Here is a 22,081-nt window from a genome sequence, read left to right as displayed (position 1 = left end):
TAATAGGCAGAGATGCATATATTAAACACTGAGTAAAGGTAGCTTTAATTATGCATCCTTTATAAAACCTGTTTGACTTCAGCGCCTGCCGTGTATGTGCATTTTTAAAATTAATCAGATTTTTTGAAAAACGAGTGTTAATATAGCAATTGTGCCTCTTTCTCCTTTTGAATCATCAGTTGCTTCTAATATATCTGTTCTACGCAATTTAAACAGTGACAATAAATTAAGAAAATGTGTATTCAAACAGATAATAGAAAAAGAGTCAGACATTATTTATTTTTATGGCTTGATTTAGCTGCATTGTCAGCCAAAGTACTTGTAATCGTCTTTTCTTTCGTATTATTTATGGTGCATAATATTCTTTGAGCTTTACTGTGGATATTTACACCAGTGCTGTTCACATTGCACCGGACACTTTGGGGCCACCATATGAGCGAGAGTTCCTGCCCTGCCCCTTCTTTTGTCCGAGGGGACCGCTGCACTGACAATGGTGTCACCTCTCCCCGAGGGGGACACCTCCGAGTGATTTGTGGTCGGGGAAGACTGATGAACTGCTATTGCCACCCTGTTTCTTTGCAAGATCAATTCTACATGTAGGAGTGTGCTTTATGAATGATGGAGACCTCCTCAAGCCATCCATACAGCTGCCCAAAGACACAGCCCCGGCCCCCATAGCACATACAAGGCAGGAATAAAGCAATCACTCTTCTCAACAGGGCCATGCATTACGCACCCGCACCCACACATGAACATACCCACATGAATACACAGATAAGCCAACAAAAGCACACACACAGACAAACACATGTTTCTGTTTGCAGGAAATAAATGGAAAACCTATTCAGTGTCATTTTGCTGCCGTTTAAGTTTTATTCAGAAGCATTTCCAAGAGCAGCAGCAAAACTTTGCCAAATAATGGAAGATTGGTCCTTAGTTTGGACAAAGTGTTGCCGAATGGGACTCAATATGAGAACAGAACTGTCAGTTTGATCTCTGACACTGCACTGCGCTGCTTCTCTGGACAGACCCATAACTGGGCGCATGGCTATAAGGGCGATCTGATGGTGTTGAGGGATCACTCACAGCACACATCTGAAGGCTGAATAGCATCGTGAATAGGAGCAGCATACATAGATGTCATGAGTCCTGCCTCCCGCAGAGAGGTTGAAAGCGAAAAGTAGAGTGCAATGAATACTTGAGTGTTCTGGAGGCTATGAAATTGAAAGGCCGCTCCCTTTTTTTTGCCAAAAGATTTCAATAGAAAAATAGAAGCAGCTCGTGCTTTTTAATCGCAACTTTGAGAATGATTGGGCGAACATGTGTGCAAATCAATGCAGGCTTGACAGACGTTCCTCTTTTATGATAATCCTGGTGTCAAGAGCAAGAAGATGGGAATAATGCAGCAGGGCTACCTGACATAAGAGAGAATCACACACAGTCCTGTGCAAAAAAAAAAAAAAGAGTATGAATATATCTTTGAAAAAATATGCACACTTCCTTTATCAAACTGCATATCTTAAAACAACAGAATAATCCAATCTGTGCTTAAATTTTTTTCTTTAATTAAAAACATTCACATTCTGTTTCGCACTTTCATCAGCACAATGATGTTGGAGCACTAAAAGCATCCAAGACACAATTTGCATTTCACTAATTATATGCATAATGTCCTGTTTTTTGTGATGTGCTAAACAGCCAAACAGGTTGCAGTCTCTGGATATGAGGGGTTTTAAACCAAACAGCAGAGCAAGACAGATGTACAGCTGAGATAACTTCCATTTACAGTGTAAGCCTGGGAGAGCCACAGTGTAGAGGCCATATACTATTTATGGGTTAATCGATACAGTAGCTGGATGACACCATGTCCCTGCTACTTTCTGTCATGATGATGGCTCACTAATTTTGGAACGGCTGCTTTCTCCTCCTGCCTTCAGCAGCCTGCAAGACGGTTTAATTTGGCTGTAAAAACGCCAATCACCAGGTTACTTCTTGTTCCTAGGGGAGGTCATGATGGGGGCAAGTCCATAGGAGGAAATATATTCGCATAGTTCTCTTAGAGACACTGCTAACCCCTGACATCCCATTTGGGTTGTAATTTCATGTTGTTAAAGTGACAGGGACCCAGCCTCGGTGCTCTTAGAGACGGTGAGGCAGGGGCGAGTCTTCATCAGAGAGGCCTTTAATTCTTGTTCTCTGAGTGAGTATGCTTGTGTGTGCGTAAGTATGTGTGTATGTGTGTGTTTGCGCGTGTTAGGGACAGACAAAGAGGGTGCATGAATGTTGCCATTTTATGTGTGTTTGAGATTTCTCAGAGACTGAGCAGATCCACTCTCTGCTGCATTTGTGTGCGCACAAAACATGTGTGCGGCATCGAGCAACCACACGCAGCATGTTTTGGTATTTGTATGTATCTTTTTAGCTGGCAGGGGTCAGCTCACATCAGAGGCACAGGGGGAGACCTGGGACCGTCCCACTCTGCAGTGATACTGCTGGCTTGAGAAAAAAGAGAGACAAGTGGTGCAAAAAAAAACAAAAAAAAAACTCATTACCTTAGTAAGACTTAACGCTCCTTCCTTGAACTGGCTTTGATCTCTTCCTAATGTGGATATATGGGAGAACTGATGCTTTTACTGTGATGAAAGCTAACGTTTAACTGCTCACATTAAATTAGCGAGGAAAAGGCATCAGGCATGTTTGCGTTTTGGGCAGTGGGGTGGGGGTTGCTTAACAAAATTTTGCACCGGTTATAAGATACAGACTGCAGACAGTGTGAGCATGTTATTCCAATAGATGCAATTAACTGACTGAGGAAACATGTAAAGTCCACCACCATTGAGCTGTGTACTGTAACCTATTAGCACTTCCTGTTATCAGCTGTATAGTTAACAGATTGTATTTAAGTCATCTTTTTTCAACTGTACATTTAGTCTTTTTTTACACTGTAAACCTTAAAAACTTGCTTCCTGTTTATACTATAAATACCTCGAGCTGACTCATTTTTACTGTATATGCTATTAACTGGTTCCTGTCCATACTGTCAACATTACTGATACACCAGCTTTGTACTGTACAATTACAAATATTGTTCTGTTTATTTTGTATATATGAAAATACAATCTTTCCTACTAACTCTACCCGTTTGGTTTACTGTTCACTCTGTGTATTTGTTCATATTTAAATTTATAAAAACATAGATCTACTTTTTCAACTGTTTGCATTAGTTTGATGCCAAAATGTGCATTGTGTTGGTCTGGTTCTGGTTACAATGACAATGAAGTGGAATCTAATGTAATCTATTATTACACAAGTCAATCAATAATCTTCATTGTACAAAACAAGTGAAATCTAATTAACCTGAACAAAAGCTTTGAACAGTTCTAATGTTTGAGAAAATGTTATTAGTGTGTTTTGGATATTAAGACAAAGCCTGTAACAAATCACTTAAAAGAACAATAAGAGGCCAATAATAGACTAATAACTAGTTATGCAAGCAGCAAAGACATACATCCCCATAGCAATATGATCATGACAGATTAAAACTAAAATGTGATAAACGTTGAATTCAGTGACGATGAAGCCATCCGACACATGATCTGTTGACATAATTGGAATATTATTCATATGTTGTTTGTGGTTTTGTGGCCGGTGGTAATCAGCCTTCGGTGTGTGATGATCAGCTAATAACCCATGCGCTGTGATTCACACGAAGAGCAGAGGTAGGAGGACACTCGGTGTGTGGTGTGTGGTGTCCGCCCCTCTCTGAGAAGTAAAGAGTTAACGGAGCGGTGGGTTTGCCCATTCTCCTGCTGTGAGTGACGCGATCGTCTCTCTTATCCCTCAACTTTGCCTGTTGCCAGACCAGGCAGCCGAGGTGGACGCTGGCTATCACCGCTGACATTCTGAACGCGACCACACCAAAAACAAAATATTCCCCGACACCGCCACCGACACTACCACCCCGTTTATTTATTTTTTCGTTGAGTTTTCGCCGCAGGCTGTGATTCCGTAACGATGATTTTTAGTTTTTCTTTCCATCGGACTCCCCGATGTTGTGCAGTCTACTACACGAAGGCGTGAATCTCTTTTGAGTAGAGGTGGATCTTCCCGGATACAGCGAGGGGGCATATCAAATAAAAAAAGAAGAGTTTCACGGAAATCCCCGCAAATAAAAATGCCACGGAGGAAACAAGAGGCGCCCAAGCGCGCAGCAGGTATGTGTATCCAACTATAATGTGCGTAAAAAAAAAAACAAGGCTTACTATCCTAAAGCTGCGGATGTTACCTTTGTTTTGTAAAGCTCACTTTACAGTCACTGCATTTCCGTTTCCACTTTGTGTTTTCTAACGATGCGCTTTGTCACTCTTGGCTACTCTTGCGAGACCTCATAGAAACTGTTGTCTTTTGAAAACGGATGTACACTTTGTATACAACGATCTGCGTTTTCGCTCTCCACGCCGCGCAGCTACTGTAGTCCCATCGGATGAGTTGGCTGCTGTAAACTTTCGCTTCCTATTGTTCCCAACTTGAATCGCTGATAGTTCGCCGATCCCAGGCTGCCATCTACATTTGATCCGTAACAATAAACCCTCTCCAAAATAAGCAGTGTTTTCTTGATGGTGAGTGCCCGAGGCGTGCCATAAGGGGGACGTGAGGGCTTTGTGCGCATTTGATCCGAGCGCATAACTTCTTTGCACAAGCGGAAAAAAAGCCCCTACCTCTGAGCTTTTTTTTTTTTTCTTTTCTTGGGATAAGATAAACAATTTGAGGGCAGACAATGGGGTTTCGTGGGCTGGAAGGAGCCATAATCGACAGTTGCCATGTCTGATTTGACGGTTGATTGATTGGCTGTCATGCGGCTTTGATCTGATCCTTCCCGATTTGCATCAGAAAATCACTTCCCACCATGTGCTGCAGGCCCCTGACGTCACGTTTAAACCACTTTGAAAGGCCCTGTGTACTTTTTACTCTCTCTCCCTCTCTCTTTCTCACACACTCACATATATATACACACACACACACACACTCACTCACACACACACACACACACACACACACACACACACACACTCTCGCTCTCTCTTTCTTTCTCTCTTTCTCTCCCCCTCTTCCTTTCTCTCACTCTAATGGTCAAGTAACTCACCAAAAAGTGAAAGACGGAGGGACAAAGTGGTTTCACAGTGAGACATCACACACACAGACAGACGTGCACACTTCCAGTAGAGAACATCACACTCCCATGTGCACATGCTCACTTGTTCACTTCGAACACACACACACACACACACACACACACACTCAGTGGGTAGAGGAGGCGGGAGGAGTGGGTTAGGGGTTGTAAAAGGAGCCGTGTGCTATGTAATGGAGGGGAGGAATGGGTTTGCTCTGTCAGACCGGGCCGTCACAACGGCTTTGTTTCATGTTTGATTTAATTGTCTCTCCCCTGACAGGCCCATTCATCAATGGCTTTAATGGTCAATCAGAGACAGGCTGAGTGAGTGCTCCCATTCTGTTTAGCCATAAGCTGGCCTGGGCTTTTATTTCATCAAAATGCCCCAGCCTAATGTACATGCTCACTGGCTCAGAGTGGCCGCGGGGAGCACATAAAGAATGACTGAAAGCTTTCTGATTTCAGATCAGTGAGAAGGATGTTTTTTTTTTTTTTTTTCATCTCCTCCTCTCCTCTCCACTCTCTCCTCCCTGCTACACTGCTGTTTCTCTGTTGACGAAAGGGAATAAAAGGCTGTAATATAGATCGTTTTGTGTTTTTAGAAAACAACTTTTTCTCTCTTAAACCATGCTTCTTTGTTCATTCATTCATCTATTCATTTCTTCATTTTTTCATGCTCCCCTTCCACCCCTGTCAGTCAGCCTGTGCAGCTGCAAGTTATAAAGTTGTCAACTGTTCAGTGGCACACAAAGGGTGATGATGAATTGATTGCAGCACAGAGCATGGTGATAGAGAGAGCAAAGAAAAGGATGACAGATGATGGGCCTTGATTAGGGACTTAGGGGGAGAGTCAGCCCACTGCAACCTTGAGACTTGCATGAAAAATCTACCCCCCCCACACACACACACCCTGCTTTGCTCTCTCATTGTCTCTCAAACACACAATCTCTCAGCTTCTCCCTCTCTTTCTTTCCTTCCTCCGTCTGAGAGGGTTTCTCTCTCCACAGTGGAAAACTTGTTTTGCCTGCTTCATTAGCGTTGGTCCAATTAGCCGTGAGGCTGATGGAGTCCTGACAGGCCCTGTGATTGGAGATGACAAGCTCGGGGTGCCCAGCCCAATGAGGTTTGCCACCACTTTGATGTAATCAACTTGATATTACACAGAGCCGCTCGCCTTTGGTTGTGCTGTAACTCAATTTTCCGCTGCAGGTGACAAATGGGCCTGCGTACCTGGGTCAGGTCTGAGTGCTCTTAACAACCAAGGGCAGCTGGCCACGTAAACAGCCGAGCAAACATGAGAAAAACACTCTCCCCAGCTGTGGAAACACAGACCTCCTTCCTTTGCTGCGCTGCAAACCCGGAGTCCAGAGCTGTTGAAATGGCTGCAGAAAGTTGAAATACCCCACCGACTTAACAGGAAGTCGACATCGGCTTTACAGCACATGGGCAAAAAGACACGGCTATTTCACTGGAATGTCTAACCTGCACAGAATGTCTGCAGAGGGGTGGCAGTGTATTTGCAGTATTCAGAGTGTTGTGTGTGTCAATGCGCTGTCAGGCCACCGGAGAGAAAGCCACCCTCTCCCCTTTTCTCTGTCATAACCTGTACTCTGGTCATTTGTCTGGGAGTGTGTGAGAGTCCAACACAGAAGTAGAGGGGTGGGGGAGTCTGATGTGGACCAGGCTCCACAGCAACGGTCTCCTCTTTCTGCAGGGTCAGGATTATAGCTGCCAGACTGGCAGCCATCACTCATGTCTTCCTATGTGTGTGTGTGTGTGTGTGTGTGTGTGTGTGTGTGTGTGTGTGTGTGTGTGTGTGTGTGTGTGTGTCAGATCAGCAGGCATGCACTTTCTGATTTGTTGGGTTTGAATGTGTGTGTGTGTGTGTGTGTGTGTGCTGTTTGGCTTGTGATAGTGATGAAAGGAATTGTAACTGTAGACCCCCTGCTGGGGTCAGGCCATAATTCTCTTAACCCTGTAGGCCTTTTACATCGCCCAGTTTCTTCTACTCCTCCTTTCTCTCTGTCTCTGCACATTAACTATACAGAATATATGTCGTCGTAGAAACACAAGACGTAGCACACAAGACGTAGCACACAAACATGCAGTGTTGGCACTAGTAAAGATACAAGCATTTACAGCACACATTACAGACACATGCGCTCATGTTGTGACTGGGTTGTAAAAGCAGCACTCATGTGAAGTAAGCTGTTTTTTATATCTGTCTGCCTTCCTGTTGTTTATGTGTGAAAAGCTTGCCTTAACGGAAGCAGCAGGGGAGTTCGAGTTGGGACCTAATTGTTCGGCCAACATACGGACTGACAGCGCTAGCGAGCTTTAACAACAGCACGCCTCTGCTGGCGTTGTTTGCAGGTGTGAGCGCGGCGAATGTTTTGGCCTTGCAGGCCCTGTTGCTAATGAAAGTCCTGTGGCTGGATTCCGGGGAGGTTGAGTCACGTCTGTGATCTATGTGTCTGATAAGTGCATACCTAATGAGGCTGTAAGCACCAGTGGAAGGAGGAGGAGGAAGGCTGACAGAGTGTTTCCCACAGGTATTGACAGATGCCTTTTTGTTTTTGCCATAGGCCCCGACTCCATAAATCCTGCCTGTGTAATGATAACAGTGCCACCCTGGCAGCCAGTGAGTGAAAGAGAGAGTGTAAGAGAAGAGAGAAAGAGGGCAGAGGGGGAGGAAGAGGAGGAGGTGCTGGTGGTGGGGACGAAAAGGAGAAGAAGAGCGGGGGCGGTGAAATGGGCCTTCTCTCTTTTTTAACACACACTTGGCAGATGTCAAGCCATAGGGTTGGACTCTGGGAGAGAAAGAGGAGTGTAAGTGCTGTAGTAGTGTCACAAATAGAAAACCGTTTGCCATCCACTCTTCCTTTCAGCTTTCAGTGTGCTTTCAGCCGAGGTTTTCAGCCGGGACTGCTGTCTGGGCACTGAGTCGGAGGCTTTGTAAAAATAGTCCCACCGCTGTTGTGATAGATGCAGCTGCACTGTGGCGACAATTGGGACAGACTGGATCCCTCCAACACACCTCCCACCCACCCTCTCTCTCTCTCTCTCTCTCTCTCTCTCTCTCATTCTCCCACCCCTCCCAGAGGTAGAGAGCGTCAGAGCCTGGTGGGATGTGTGCTCTTTTCGGGGAAACTGAGCCGCTCCGGTCTTCAGGGGTCCTGAAACCCAATCCAGGAGGAGAATAGCTCGGCCATGCCAGAGAGCCGATTTCCTTTTCAACAGAGTCATTTATCACTGACCCACCCTTCGCTTCTGACACGGTGACGTGTGTCATTTATCAAACAGGCTTTACCAGACACACAGAGAAGGGAGGTGGATAGGGGGCAGAGAGGAAGAGAAAGAGAGAGTGAAAGAGGGGAAAACAAGACAGAGAGTGGACAGAGGGAGACAAAGAGAAGGAGAGGAATGGAGAATGAGGTGCAGAGTCAGTGGAGAGACACACTGGAATGGAGAGCTAGGAAAAGAGACGATTTGTTTTTGTGTGTGTGTGTGAGAGAGAGTTTTTCCAGGGAAGAATGAGTTTTCCTCAAACCCTTGAGGAGACATGTTTGGGAGGGGAGATTTTTTCGAGATGACAGGGAGGATTGAGTTACACTGAGTTGTGTTTTGATGAGTGACAGAATGTTCTTCCATGACACATCTCTAGATGTCTGAATGAAGGAGAGAAATATGCTTTGTGAGTATAAAGGTCCGACAAGTGTGTTAGTGTTGTGTACTCATAATATATGCACAGCAGACATGCTTAGAGGCACTGTAGAGGTGTGTGTGTGTGTGTGTGTGTGTGTGTGTGTGTGTGTGTGTGTGTGTGTGTGTGTGTGTGTGTACACGTGTGGCCATATGGTGTCAATGTTTAATGTTCTAAGAGTGATTGTGTGTGTGTGTGTGTATGTGTGCTGCTCCCTGATGAGCAGAGCTGACAGGTATCACTCATGCAGCAGCCTGGCCTTTAAATGAACCCGAGCTGCTCTGCTCTCCCGTGGCCCTAACAGGCTCTCTCCAAGATGGATGCTTCTTTAAAAATCAGATTAATGATGGATACCAGGCTTATAGTGCCATTTATCATGAAGAATATTATTTAGGCCGGCCGTGTATGGCTGTAACTGGAGAGCCAGGACGAGAAGAAGCAGGGTGGAAAGCCTTAGACAGACACTCACTGTGTGATGGATGGCTGAGCGCTCTCTCTGAGTGTTACTAGACACCAGTGCCGCAGCAGTAGGCCATAATCAGATAGCCCAGGGATGTTTATCCCGCAACTACACTACCCAGATTGCCTTGCCTGGAGGGTTGCTTTATGAAAGGTGTAGTCTGTCATTATTATCATCTTTAAAAAGTTAGTGGAATCATGAAAAAACTCTAGACACCGAAGGGCACACAGAACTCAGACTCAGACTCAATGGAGTTTATTGCAATTATAGATTATAAAATGATCCATTGGATCCAATATAACCCACTGTAATGATTACCTAGAAGTTTCCATTTAGCTTTGCCCAGAAGTGTCCACAGCCCTGCGCCATTCCCCAACAATCATGAATAAAAGAGTACAGTGAGAGGTCAAGGCAAGGCCAGCTCTGCTGCTGCTACAGAAAAGTAAACCCAAAAAATAGTTGTTTTGTTTTTTGGCCTCTTCTTGTTCCCTCTCTCTGTCTCCTACCTCCTCCTCCTACACACTACTGTGATTTATGGTGCCCATCCATCTTTAGGCTGCGTCCATCACCTCCTCGTTGCTAGGCGATCATGGCAGCAGCTGTGTGTTGTGAGAGGGGTTTGGTTGTCCCACTCCCAAGCCCCAACTTTATTCCCTTCAGCCCCCACCCTCCCCCTTACCCTAAGATTCAACTTTAAACACGGTACCAGGTTTAGTCACAGCCACAAACTACAAACTTAATCCTAGTTTCAGACCTGAGCATCTCTTTGTTTCACCGTTAGCCCCCGTGTCAGTTCTATGGTCCCAGCCGTATCTTCAGACCTACATTAGGCCTGATCGCAGACCTGCTCTGAATTGTAGATACAGCTTATTTAAACTACAACCTTAATCTCAGACCTACAACAATGTCTGTCTTACCCCAAACCATAAAGGAAAATCACATTTTTCAGTTAATATTTTCACAGTTTTCTTTCAGTCATGATAATATATTCTGCTAGTAGAGAAACAAGGACACAACAGCAGCAAAAAGTCAGACACCTGGCCACCCTGCCATGACCCCAGCATGATAAAATTGAGACAGTTTGATCAAGTAAGTACAAGGAGGAACAAAGAAAACATGAGCAGATCAGTGTTTAAACAGGTCCAGTTTAATCAGTTGCAGAAACACACTGCTGGAGGTGAAAATAAATATGAAGATTGAAATTATTAACTAAGCCGTTGCAAAGTTTTAAGACTTGCATGCAGTTTTTCTATACACTGACAAGTGTAACAGACTGTTCAGGTACACTTGTCTACCTTTCCAGATAGTTTATTTAGATTATTGGGTTAAAATTGACATATTGTTTAAAATCTCTAACATCACTAGTATTTGCAAGGCTTCAGGTATAAATCTGTTTTGCAAAATCCCGGTTCCTCCGCAAAAATGTTGGCAAGTAAAAGAATTCTGGTCTAAACTGTGAAATTAAGATGTAAAATGGGAAGAAAAAGTCAGACATACAGTAGTCCAAGTGTTGGACCAAGTTCACAGACAATATCCTAAACTTAGTTTGTGCCCCACCTTCATCCTCCTCTAGCCTCATTCACACAACCTGATGACCTTTTAACAGCATTGTTATGTGAGGCTTAAACAGTTCAAGGAATGGGGAAATAAATAGCAGTTCTGCTTCATCGGGCTTTGCTCAAGAAAGGCGAATAGAAAGAATGATGGAAACAAGGAGGCAGAGAAGTGGGTTGAAGGAAGTTTGACTGACTACATATCATCAGGCGAGACAGACTCGATGTGTATGTCGGACTGGAACACCGTCTTCCCGCAGCACCTCGATCCTTATTACTGGCCTTGGATCTGCACCTGTGGAAGCTGTTTTTGTCGGGGGTGTTTCTTTTTTTTTGTGTGTTTGTTTCCGTTGTGTTTATCGCTTATTGTGACTGCATCAAGTTTCAAACTGGGTCTTTATGAGTTTGGTCACCTCGTTCCCTTCCGTGTTAGCATTAGTAATGGGAGGCCTTTATGTGTTTGTGGCTCGTCTCATGTCAGATAAACGAAATGAATTTTCAGGTCTCGAAGGTCCGCATGTGCAGCTGGCAGCTTTGAGGTCATAACACAACAATCGGCCGAGGGTCGAATCTATTCAGTGTCTGTGTCGTTCTTTTACCTTTTTCCCTGTGTCTCTCGCTCTCTGCCTCACTTTCTCTTTGTTTCTCTGCCTGACTCTCTCTCTCTCCCTGTTTCTCCTCTTACTATGTGCATTGACAAGGTTCAGCCCTAAGCTTTGCCTGGGGCCAGAATGATCTCTCTGTTTTTCCCATCTCCCATATCACACATCCTGCACTACAATCGGCGGACACAATGTATTCACAATGCCATCAGGGGGTAGAGAACACACACAAATAAAAACTGACAAAGACATCCATGATCGCTTGTAACATGATAGCTTGAGATAGCTTGAGAATAATGTAGTAGCAGAGTTATGCATTAAAAAAAAAGAAGCAGAATGTGAGTAGCACTCGATAGCCTTCACCGGTCATATCTGAAAAGGCGACTTAATGTCAGGACTTATTAATTGTTCAGATGGCCACAGATCACCTGTTACATATTTTCTCGTGGGACTTTCAGCCAGCCTGTAAGGATCAAAGGGAACGGAGACAGAGAACTAAGTTTGATTGAGTGTGTTACTTTGACAAATGTGTACAACAGAAAGGCATTTTAGGTATGTTACTGATCTGCTGCTATTTTGACAGAATGGGGCTGTTTTTGGACTAAATTATTCTGATCTATTTAAAGAGTTTTAGGCTGCTGGGAAACTTGAGAGAGTGGGTGGAAGTCTGCGGTTTGTAGCTTTTTTTTTTTTTTTTTTGATTGAGACTGGGGTGACTTCCTGTCCTGTAGTGTTCTGGAGCTGTTTCCTGTCAGTAAGAGCCCCCCGCTGAGGGGCCGTGTTGGTTTAAGGGCGTCAAGGTCCAGTTAAAATACTGTACACATGTCAAGAAACTCTTGTCATGTTGTGACACAGTTTAACTCTCTCCTCTCTGAGCCCCCCGCCCCCCATCTGCACCAACCACCAATTGACTTCAAATATCTCTGCCAATGTTGTAATCAAAGATCTTGGCAACTAGGTCTAACCCGCTTCCTATGCGATAAAAAAGAGATGATAAAAATGATGCATAGTTTTAAAATTTGTTAAACCGGTAACATTAGCCGGTGATCTGTTCTGTTTTTTTTTTCTTCTTTTTTTTGTTGTTGTTGTCTTTGAACAACGCCATAAATGTTTTCTTGTAATCTTTACAGTAAGCTATGAGGGACCACCCATGTAGAGAGTTTCCTCTCCCCTCCCTGGATCCCTGTAGTGTCTTTGTGCATGGTACAGTTCTCTATGCGTACAGTAATAAAGTTATAAATAATGAGGTAATCAAGCTATGCAACCCATGCAAACATTGTTTTTCCTCTTAGGGTGTTAATTAAGCATTCTCATTTCTTTTTTGTATCTGTATAATACACTATAATGTACACTCTGAATTGTACTTTATATTATTGGTTTTTGTATGGCCCAAGCATTTTCTTTTTTTACCAATTATTTCACAGAGAAGTAGGTGCTGCTGTCTGCGCAGCGCCCTTTTTAGCATAAAAGAAAACAGATGAAATATTGTACTCATGATGACCGCACAAAGGACTGAGCTTTTTTATATCACGACGCCTGTGGCAAGGTTGTAGTGTTTTGGTTTTTTTTTCAGAGACCAAGCAGTCATTTGGGTATGAGGGGTCAGACTCAGGTAGAGTTTTTAATGACACATCCTGTTTATCCCGCTGCTGTTGGGTGTGATCTGGCTCCCAGACTATGGAGGCCAGACCAGGAATATCCACTCTGGTCATCAAGGGGGATTTAAGAAAACAGACTGGAGTTAGTTGTAGTCAAATTCACAAAAATATACTCAAATGTATATGGAGATTAAATGGTGTGCGTGTCTGAGGCAGTTACAGGCTTCAAAGAAGTGCATAGATTTGTACTTGAGAAATGCATGAGGGAATGTTTCTTAGGAGTACATATTATCACTCTTGCATATGAGGCCTATTTAAAACACAGCATCAAAAACAGACAGTGCTTTCAGCAGCACTTGAGGAGAGAGAGAGAGAGAGAGAGAGAGAGAGAGAGAGAGAGAGAGAGAGAGAGAGAGAGAGAGAGAGAGCAAGCAAGCAAGCAAGCAAGCAAGCAAGCAAGCACCTTCCTGCTTAATCACCCCCTGTCCCTGCCCTGTCTGTTGTTCCCGATCGTCAGAGCAGCACTGCAGTATTTCTATCAGATGATCTCTCCCTCCTCGTCTGCGGCCCTTATGTTTATGAAAATGATACTCCACAGGAATGCCTCCTGGAAGCCAAGATGTCACTGTCTTTCCTCATCGCTTGCATCTACGTGCGTGTGTGTGTGTGTGTTTGGGGAAGGGGTGTGTGTATGTGGGGGGGGTGTCATAATTGACTGAGTAGCTTTATTTATAATTACGTGAGAGTGTATTTGAGGTTGTGTATCTTCTGCATGTGAGTTTTACATTTTCTGCAGCTTGTGTGTTTGTGTGAATGTGTTACTGCTATTTCTGTGTGAGCCGTGACTGAGATGTTGATTGTGCAAATGTGCACCTCCTACCCTTCTTACCCCCCCCCCTCCAAAAAGGAATCATTCATGGAACCTAATGATTCTTGTCTTTTCCCCACATGGCATCAGCTCACTTTATCATTACAAGAACACACACACACACTCTCTGTCTCTTTCTCTCTCACACACACACCAGGAAAACTCATATATTGGTCCTATACCATATGCTTAGATATTAGTTAAGACCGCATCCAAGAGTATTGTTGTATTCATAATCCTCTTCCTTTTTTTATTCTAAGGGAGCCTCTATACTCCCATCACCTTTTATTAGCTTGATAAATCACCTCTGTTGTCAGTCAAGCCAGGGAGAATAATTGGATGTGGTTGTCGCCCTCTGTGATGGATTATCAGTCATTGGGGATTAAATTAACAGATAGTGCTCAGACATAATGGTTTTTGTTTTGCATTTTAAATTGCCTGGGAGCACGGCTAGACTCTGTAGGTTTTATCGTTGGTCCTTTTGGACTACTCTCCCCCTCTCTGTGCTATCTAGGCTTAATGACAAATGAACAATAACCTATAGTGCTACAGCTCTATTAGAGTGAAATGTAAAACATTTACTACAGAGTTAAGGCACAGAGAGAGAGGCCAGGGAAGGCTTACAGATATGATAGCATGACATGAAATTGGATATAGCAGTATTTTGATGACATAGCTAGACAATATGAAGAAATATGTGGCGTGTTTTCTTGTTGAGGAAGAGAAAAGTGACCTGACAACTTGGTCAAGCGGTGTGCCCGGCTCGCCTGATGCAAGCTGACATCTGTGACCAGCTAGTCAGGACACAAACACATTAACTGCCTCATCCTGGCTGGATTTCCTCCTTCAAATGAGAATCTGACACAAATACCTTCCAGAGGAGAAGTGGAAGAGAAAGTAAAGCAAAAGCAAAGAGGGTGTGGGCAAGTCGCTTGAGCGCTGGTAGCAGTGAGATATCTCCCTTGCATGTTTGCCCGAGCGTTAGCGATTTACCTCCTCGCCCCCTCTTCTCCATCCTCCCAGACCCCTCCCTCCCCTCCACGTCCACATTATCATAATTGTGTCCAGAACATGAGGGGCTGGGGAAGTGATCATGTCATTTTATTTACACCCTGCTTGGCCCTTTTTACAAACGACATGCCGCTGACTGCCAAGCGGACTGGGGCCCGACGACATCTTTTGATCAGGGCTGTCGGGACCTATCAGCAGAGAATGGCAGGTAATGGATACCCAGTGACAAACCAAATCTCCGGGAGGACGAAGAGTGGGCCGCACCTGCCAGGTCTCCATTAGGCCGGCCTCTCAGTGGGGCTGCCTGCTGACTGTGCCCCCAGGGCCCAAATCAGACCAGCGCCAGCCGCATGGCTGCCTAGAGATTGGCTGTTAGCACTGGAAATGAGAGTTATTTCAGCTATGACATTTTTGTTTAGACTGGACGTGTATGTGTGGGGCGGTGGAAGGGGGGGGGTGAAGGATTTAGTCACAGTGTGTGTGTATGTGTGTGTGTGTGTGTGTGCCTGTTTGTCTCCACATGCACAGACTCAACTGTGCCCAAACCATTAAGGTGTATACCTACAGCTTCTTTCTGTGACATTTGTCTTAGTTTACAATATTGTCCAAACGGCCTCAGACCTGTCCACAGGCCATCCACTGTTTTCAGACATTATTTGTTTTTCCTTAAGTTGAGCGGTTTAGTGAGTGAGGTGGACAGGAAATGAGGGAGGGGGGCATGGTGACAGTGCGGAAGAAGGGGGTGAGCGGTGGGTGAGTTGGCGTTGGGTGGGTTGGCTCACCACCACAGGAGACACAGAAGTTTGTGTGTACATATGTGTGTGTGCATACATGCAACCACATGCACACGCTTATCGTCTGTCTCCATGTGAGCAGCGGGCGCCAGCATGCAGAGTGACACGTTGCTTGACAATCCTCACTTTCATCTCGTCCTCTTTATCCCTCTTTCCCCTCTGTCTCATTTTATTCCTCCCTTTATTCTGTTCTCTTTCCTTTTTATCATGTGTGAAATTTCTTTGTATTATGTCTGCATGACATTTAACACCTGTTTGGACCGTTGAGCTTTGCTTTTAAGAATGCAGCTTGAGACCAGAGTATTGACTATCTCCTACATGTTAAGAAACTAATGAGCTCACTTCAGTCCAGATGACATTGTTGGCTGTCTATTCAACATGTCAAAATTTCACAACAAAATTCTGACATCTTTCTCTTGAAATTCTTGAAGATGTGCTCTTTGTCTGTGCGTGTGTGTGTGTGTGTCTGTCTGTGTGTGTGTGTCTGTACGTATGTGTGTGTAATCAGAGAAGAGGCAGATGAAGAGGCGTCAGACATATTAACTGACAGATGGAGGTTGATCCAACTCATTTATTACCCCAGAGGAGAATGCCACAGTGAGATTGGGCTTCATTAATTTCAGATTTAGTTTTCATTTCAAGCTGTTGCGCCCTGAGATAAATAAAATGGCGCATTATGTTTTTGCCAAGATATTTCTTTTTTGTTTTCCTCCAATAGAAGGAGTGAGAAGAGGGGAGGCATAAGTTCCGTGTGGCTGGGGTAGTATATAAATACAGGCTCGCCTAGAGGAAAATAACACCTCAACGGTTGATGAGGTGAAATGGGATGACTGTAATTTCTCAGCTCAGCTTTAAAGGCTCCCACACAGATGGCTCATTTATCCCTGGGAGTCCTCGGGCACACATAGCAGGGAAACTTTTTCTCCAGTTATTCTAACATGGCGTTTTCACTCCCTGCAATTTAACTCATCTCTTTCTTTCTCTCTTTGTTTCCATTCTGCTTGCAGCCTATTCTCCTGAGGAGCTGACAGAGCACACTGTGGAGGATGAGGAGGCGGAAGCAGACGACCTGCCCTCAGCCCCTCAGGATGACCTTCCCATGAAAGATGAGTTTGTGGAGCAAAGCGTTGGGCCTGCCAAGGAGCAGGCATGTGACCAGGAATCAGCTGGGGTCGCAGAGCTCTCGGGACAAGAGATGGACAGTGAGTCGCATGTCAGCGAGACCAGCGACCGGCTCTCAGACTTTGAGAGCCCCTCCAGAAAGGCCGAGGGCATCTTGGTCACACCACCTCTGAATGGTGGCACTAAGACACCTCCTGTAGGCATGGACACCTTAGAACAAATGAAGGCTATCTACTCCAGCTTCCTCACCGGCCCCTTGTGGTCACCGCTGAACTTTAATTCCACACCGCCACAGGCGCAGTTGTCGGCTACTACAGAGAAGCCGACTCGCAGCAATAGCACTAGTAGCAGTAGCAGCTGCAGCAGTGGTAGCTATGACTGGCACCAGTCTGCAGTGGCAAAGACACTACAACAGCATCCTCCCCAGAGCCGTCACCCTCCTCAGTCTGAGCCCAGCCTCTTCAGTACGGTCCAGCTCCACAGGCAAAACCCAAAGCTTTTCGGCTCAATCTTCACTGGGGCCAGTAAATTCCGCTGTAAGGGCTGTAGTGCTGCATATGACACCCTGGTGGAGCTGACGGTTCACATGAATGATACAGGCCACTACCGCGATGACAACCAGGACAGGGCAGGCAGCGGCGCAAAGCGCTGGTCGAAACCACGTAAGCGGTCCCTGTTGGAGATGGAGGGGAAGGAGGATGCCCAGAAAGTTTTGAAGTGCATGTATTGTGGCCACTCCTTTGAATCGCTCCAGGACCTCAGTGTCCACATGATCAAGACCAAACACTACCAGAAAGTGCCTCTGAAGGAGCCCATGGCCCCTGTGGCAGCCAAAATCATGTCTTCTAAGAAAAGGGGACTTGTGGGGTTGGACCTCACGGCCTCGCCACGTTCTAGAGAAGGAACCCCCAAAGCTAAGCACTCGCAGTCAGACCTGAGCGAAACTTCACAGAAACCTTCCTCCAGCCCCTACACCACCCCTAACAACCGCTACGGCCACCAGAACGGCGCTAGCTACGCTTGGCAGTTTGAATCCAACAAATTCCAGATCCTTAAGTGTATGGAGTGTGGGAGTTCCCATAATACACTGCAAGAGCTGAGAACCCACATGATGGTGACAGGACACTTCCTGAGGGTGACCAGCTCTGTGGGAAAGAGAATCAAAACACTCCCTGAGGCCACCTCCCCCAACCCTGGGAGAGTGGCCACACCTACTGAACAGAGGGTCCAGTCTGTCCCGCTGGCACCCTCCACCTTCTCTCCTCCGCCTCTTCAAACTACAACAACTCCCCCCGCCACCTCCCCTCCTCTCAAAGAGATCAAGAAGGAGGAGGTTGAGGAAGAGTGCACTAAGCAAGAGGCTGTTGGAAATGAAAAGCAAGTTTCAGTTTCTATTGGAAAGGAGGAAGATGGTGAGAAGGAGGAAAAATTTGACATCTCAAAGTATAACTATCTTACTGAAGAGGACCTGAAGGAGAGTCCTAAAGGGGGCTTGGATATTCTCAAATCACTGGAAAACACTGTGACATCAGCCATCAACAAGGCCCAGAGTGGGAATCCAAGCTGGGGAGGCTACCCCAGCATCCACGCGGCCTACCAGTTCCCCAGTGCCCTCAAGCTCCAACAAGGCAGCATGGAAAAGAATTCCCCAATGAAGTTCTTGTTCAACGGAGGGGACAGAGCACTGTCCAAGAACCAGCCCCTCATTTCCCCTCCACTTAGTCAGTCCTCCCCCTTCCCCAGCAACAACTTCCAGGCGATGGAGGATTTAGTGAAAAAAGTGACTGAGAAAGTAGCGAAAGTGGAGCAAAGGGTGAAGCAGTTGTCCCCTAAGAGGGAGAACCATCTCTCCCCTTGTAGTAGTGACGCTGGTGAATCGCATAAGGGAGGAGAGTCTGACTCACCTCGGGAATGGAGGGCAGTCACCCCAGCCAATAGCGACAGGGGAAGCCATAGCGACAGAGCATCCCCGGCAACAGAACCCAAGAGGGAGACAGCAGTCAAATCCCCGCTCGCCTCTACACTGAGATGCAGTACCGCCATTATTACTGGCCATACTCCTCCAGAGCAGCCCTTTGTCAACCCTCTAAGTGCTCTTCAGTCAGTAATGAACATTCATTTGGGGAAAGCAGCCAAGCCCTCCTTGCCAAACCAAGATCCCCTGAGCCTGCTCTCTAGGCTCAGCCAGAGCATGGCTGAGAGGGCTGCTGTGGCCGCTCCTCCCTCACAGACCAAAAAGCAGGAAAGTGTAGTCGATAATAGTTTTTGCCAGCCCAGTGATGACCAGCCTATGGACCTCACAAAAGGGAAAAGTGAAAGAGGAGGGTCTGTAGGCTCAGCCCCCCTAACTCCCTCATCCACAGCCTCCTCCATCTCCCCCTCCTCTCTTGTTACTCCTGCAAAGCTGACCGTGGTCTCTCCCTACACATCCACCAGCCCCCTACATGAAAATGCATTGTCGGATATCTCAGACATGCTGAGGAACCTGACGCAGTCCCACCATGTCCCAAAGCCTCCCACGCGGTCCCGGGTCGCAGATAAAGCTGAGGTTGTGGGGTCCACTCATGACGACGACGACGCGTCCCTGCATGGGCACAAACGTAAGGGTCGTCACTCCAACTGGAACCCCCAGCACCTCCTTCTTCTGCAGGCCCAGTTCGCCTCAAGCCTGAGGCAGACATCAGAGGGGAAGTATATCATTAATGACCTAAGCCCGCAGGAAAGAATGCATGTGTCTCGTTTCACAGGTCTCTCCATGACCACCATCAGCCACTGGCTGGCTAACGTCAAGTACCAGCTAAGGAGAACAGGCAGAACCAAGTTCCTAAAGAACCTGGACTCCGGTCAGCCTATATTCTTCTGTAGTGACTGTGCTTCGCAGATCCGAACCCCAGCAGCTTATGTGTGTCACCTGGAAGCCCACCTAGGGTTCAGAATCAGGGACCTGGCCAAGCTGTCCCCCAAACAGAATGTCAGGGACTCCCATTGTCTCACAGAGAAACTTGTGCCCCTGGAGTCCTTCCTGTCTCCACAATCACAAGATGACTGCAGTAGTAATGGGGCAGTGTACCGCTGCCAGCTCTGTGTCCGTAAATTTGCCACTAAGCACGCCATCAAGCTTCACCTCAGCAAGAGCCATGGGAAGTCTCCAGAGGACCATCTGCTCTATGTGTGCGAACTAGAGAAACACTAAATTACTCTCAGCAGTAGACATACTGGAAAACATATGTAGAATGACTGTCCAAAAAGAGAAAAAAAATCAGAATATTTGAAAAGTGTGGTAATGCACAAAGATGCCATGAACTACTGTTAAAGACGTCAGCACAAGGTGTTTACATCTATTCGGCCTATAAACATTTCTGATTTCTCTGTGTTTCAAAAGACATTTATTTCACATCAAAAATATACTGTAGGTCAAAGATATTCAGCCCAGTTTGTTGTCTCCCTCACTCTATGTACACCTTTATGTACATATGTGTGACAACAGAGGACAGATTCATAATCACGGTGAATCTCTTGACTAGAAGGTCGGCAAATAACTTGAAATGTATTAACTATTGTATTTATTTTGTATTTTTTGTGAGTTTGGTTTTGAGTTGATGGTAGACTGCATGTTCAACAACTTTTACCTTTATGTTTGTACAGTCCTGTCCTGTCCAGATTTTAAAATGCCCTCTGGTCATTTTTTCAACACCTTAAAAACAGCCAAATGCCTGGGAAAGCTCCTTAAAAGAGTCTGCCAAACAGCAAAAGTTCATCGCTTGTTTTTATGGTTTTCTCTGTACAGCCTCTTGATTTTCTTGCTGATTGTAAAAGCTGCCTTGTTCTTTATCATTGAGTAAGGGGCACTTAAAATCCAGGTATGTGTAAAAATGTACATATAGTGTATAAGCTTACAACTTGCTGTTTAAATTATGCATACTTGTTATATTTCCTAATTTAAGAGGACTATGACTATCCACTGGTGCAGAGCCTTTGAAGAAGATTAAAAGGACATTGTTTTGCACAATAGTTTTATAAATGTTATTTGATAAAAAAAAATACAAATATGTTAATGCCTTGTGCTTCTATGATTAAATTGAATTAACTGCTGCATTAAAACATTTGTTTTCTTTCATATTTACCAATCAGAGAAAATTTTGTAGATAAAGGTGCTTTATGAAACTCAACACGCCCTATTGTCCAAAATGTCGTTTCCAAGCTGTTATCTAATTTTTCACCTGGCTTACTGGAAAATCACGCATCTCAGGAAAAAAAAACAAAAAGACACACACACCCCTCCCAATTGTTGTCCCACATTGTAATGACTAAGCATTTACAAATCATCTGACAGATTGCTCACCAGCCTACATCTGCAGAAACCCTGAACAGGGTTTAAAAACCCTCAGCATTTATCTCTGCAGTTGTCTTCTCAACCGCAATTTGTCTAGATATTCCTGGTGATTTCTGTGTCGTCGCGTTGTTGCGGGGCGGACTCGAGAGGTGCGAGTGGTGCCACTGCCTGCAAGGCGTCTGGCAGGTGGTGTGTGCTGCATGTAAACCACCAGATGTTTCTGAAACGAGCCACTGGAGGAGGAGGAGGAGGAGGCAGGCAGGCTGCAACAGCAGGCAGAGTGGGCTGATTACCACGGGGGCTTGGATGCCATCAGGAGCCCTGGGCACAGACAGCAGATCTGGCACACACCTGGACTCCAAGACTGTCCCTTGGAAAAAATAAAGCGGATCCTATATACGCGCGCTGAGACAAGCTGACAGTGGTGCAGCATGCGCAGACAGGTGCTATTCCCTCAAAGCAGGCTTTTGGATCTAACAATATTACTGGCAGGTGTTGATGCCATCAGAGTAGTCACAATTCAGGCTCAGTGCCATGTAATGAGAAAGTTTTTTTTTAATGCTTTCTGTATGCATGATAAAAGCCAGCGCGCACAAACATACACACACACACACACACACACACACACACAATTACTCCACACATTTCCTTCCATCTACCTTTGTCTTATTTGAAGATGCCTGGGGACACCATGTTCTTTGTGTTTGATGTTCCCAGGCTTTGCTTGTCATGACGGACTGACTGAGTGACTTGGGGCCGGGGAAGTTATCTGGTTACTATGGTGACGGCCATTTGCCCAGCCTGTAACCCTGCTCGCTCACTCAACAGAGGACAGCTCGAGTGCAGCACACCCATTTACTCTCTTAA

At 45.5% G+C, this 22,081-nt stretch overlaps 1 protein-coding gene across 1 annotated transcript; it reads left to right on the top strand.

The window, feature by feature from the left end:
• The first annotated feature begins 3,829 nt into the window (after window positions 1-3,829).
• Window positions 3,830-20,982, top strand: tshz3a (teashirt zinc finger homeobox 3a). The gene is made up of 2 exons (XM_023415534.2): window positions 3,830-4,214; window positions 16,767-20,982. Exons 1-2 carry the CDS (start codon window positions 4,175-4,177, stop codon window positions 20,072-20,074), a joined length of 3,348 nt encoding a protein of 1,115 aa, XP_023271302.1. The 5' UTR covers window positions 3,830-4,174; the 3' UTR covers window positions 20,075-20,982.
• Window positions 20,983-22,081: the final 1,099 nt, after the last annotated feature.

Source organism: Seriola lalandi, unplaced genomic scaffold (genome assembly GCF_002814215.2).
Source record: "Seriola lalandi dorsalis isolate HSWRI2012SDOR001 ecotype SW California unplaced genomic scaffold, Sedor1 jcf7180002054553, whole genome shotgun sequence".
NCBI classification, from domain to species: domain Eukaryota; kingdom Metazoa; phylum Chordata; class Actinopteri; order Carangiformes; family Carangidae; genus Seriola; species Seriola lalandi.
The sequence above is the reverse complement of the archived record's forward strand: the minus strand, read 5'-3'. Positions and strand labels throughout refer to the sequence as shown.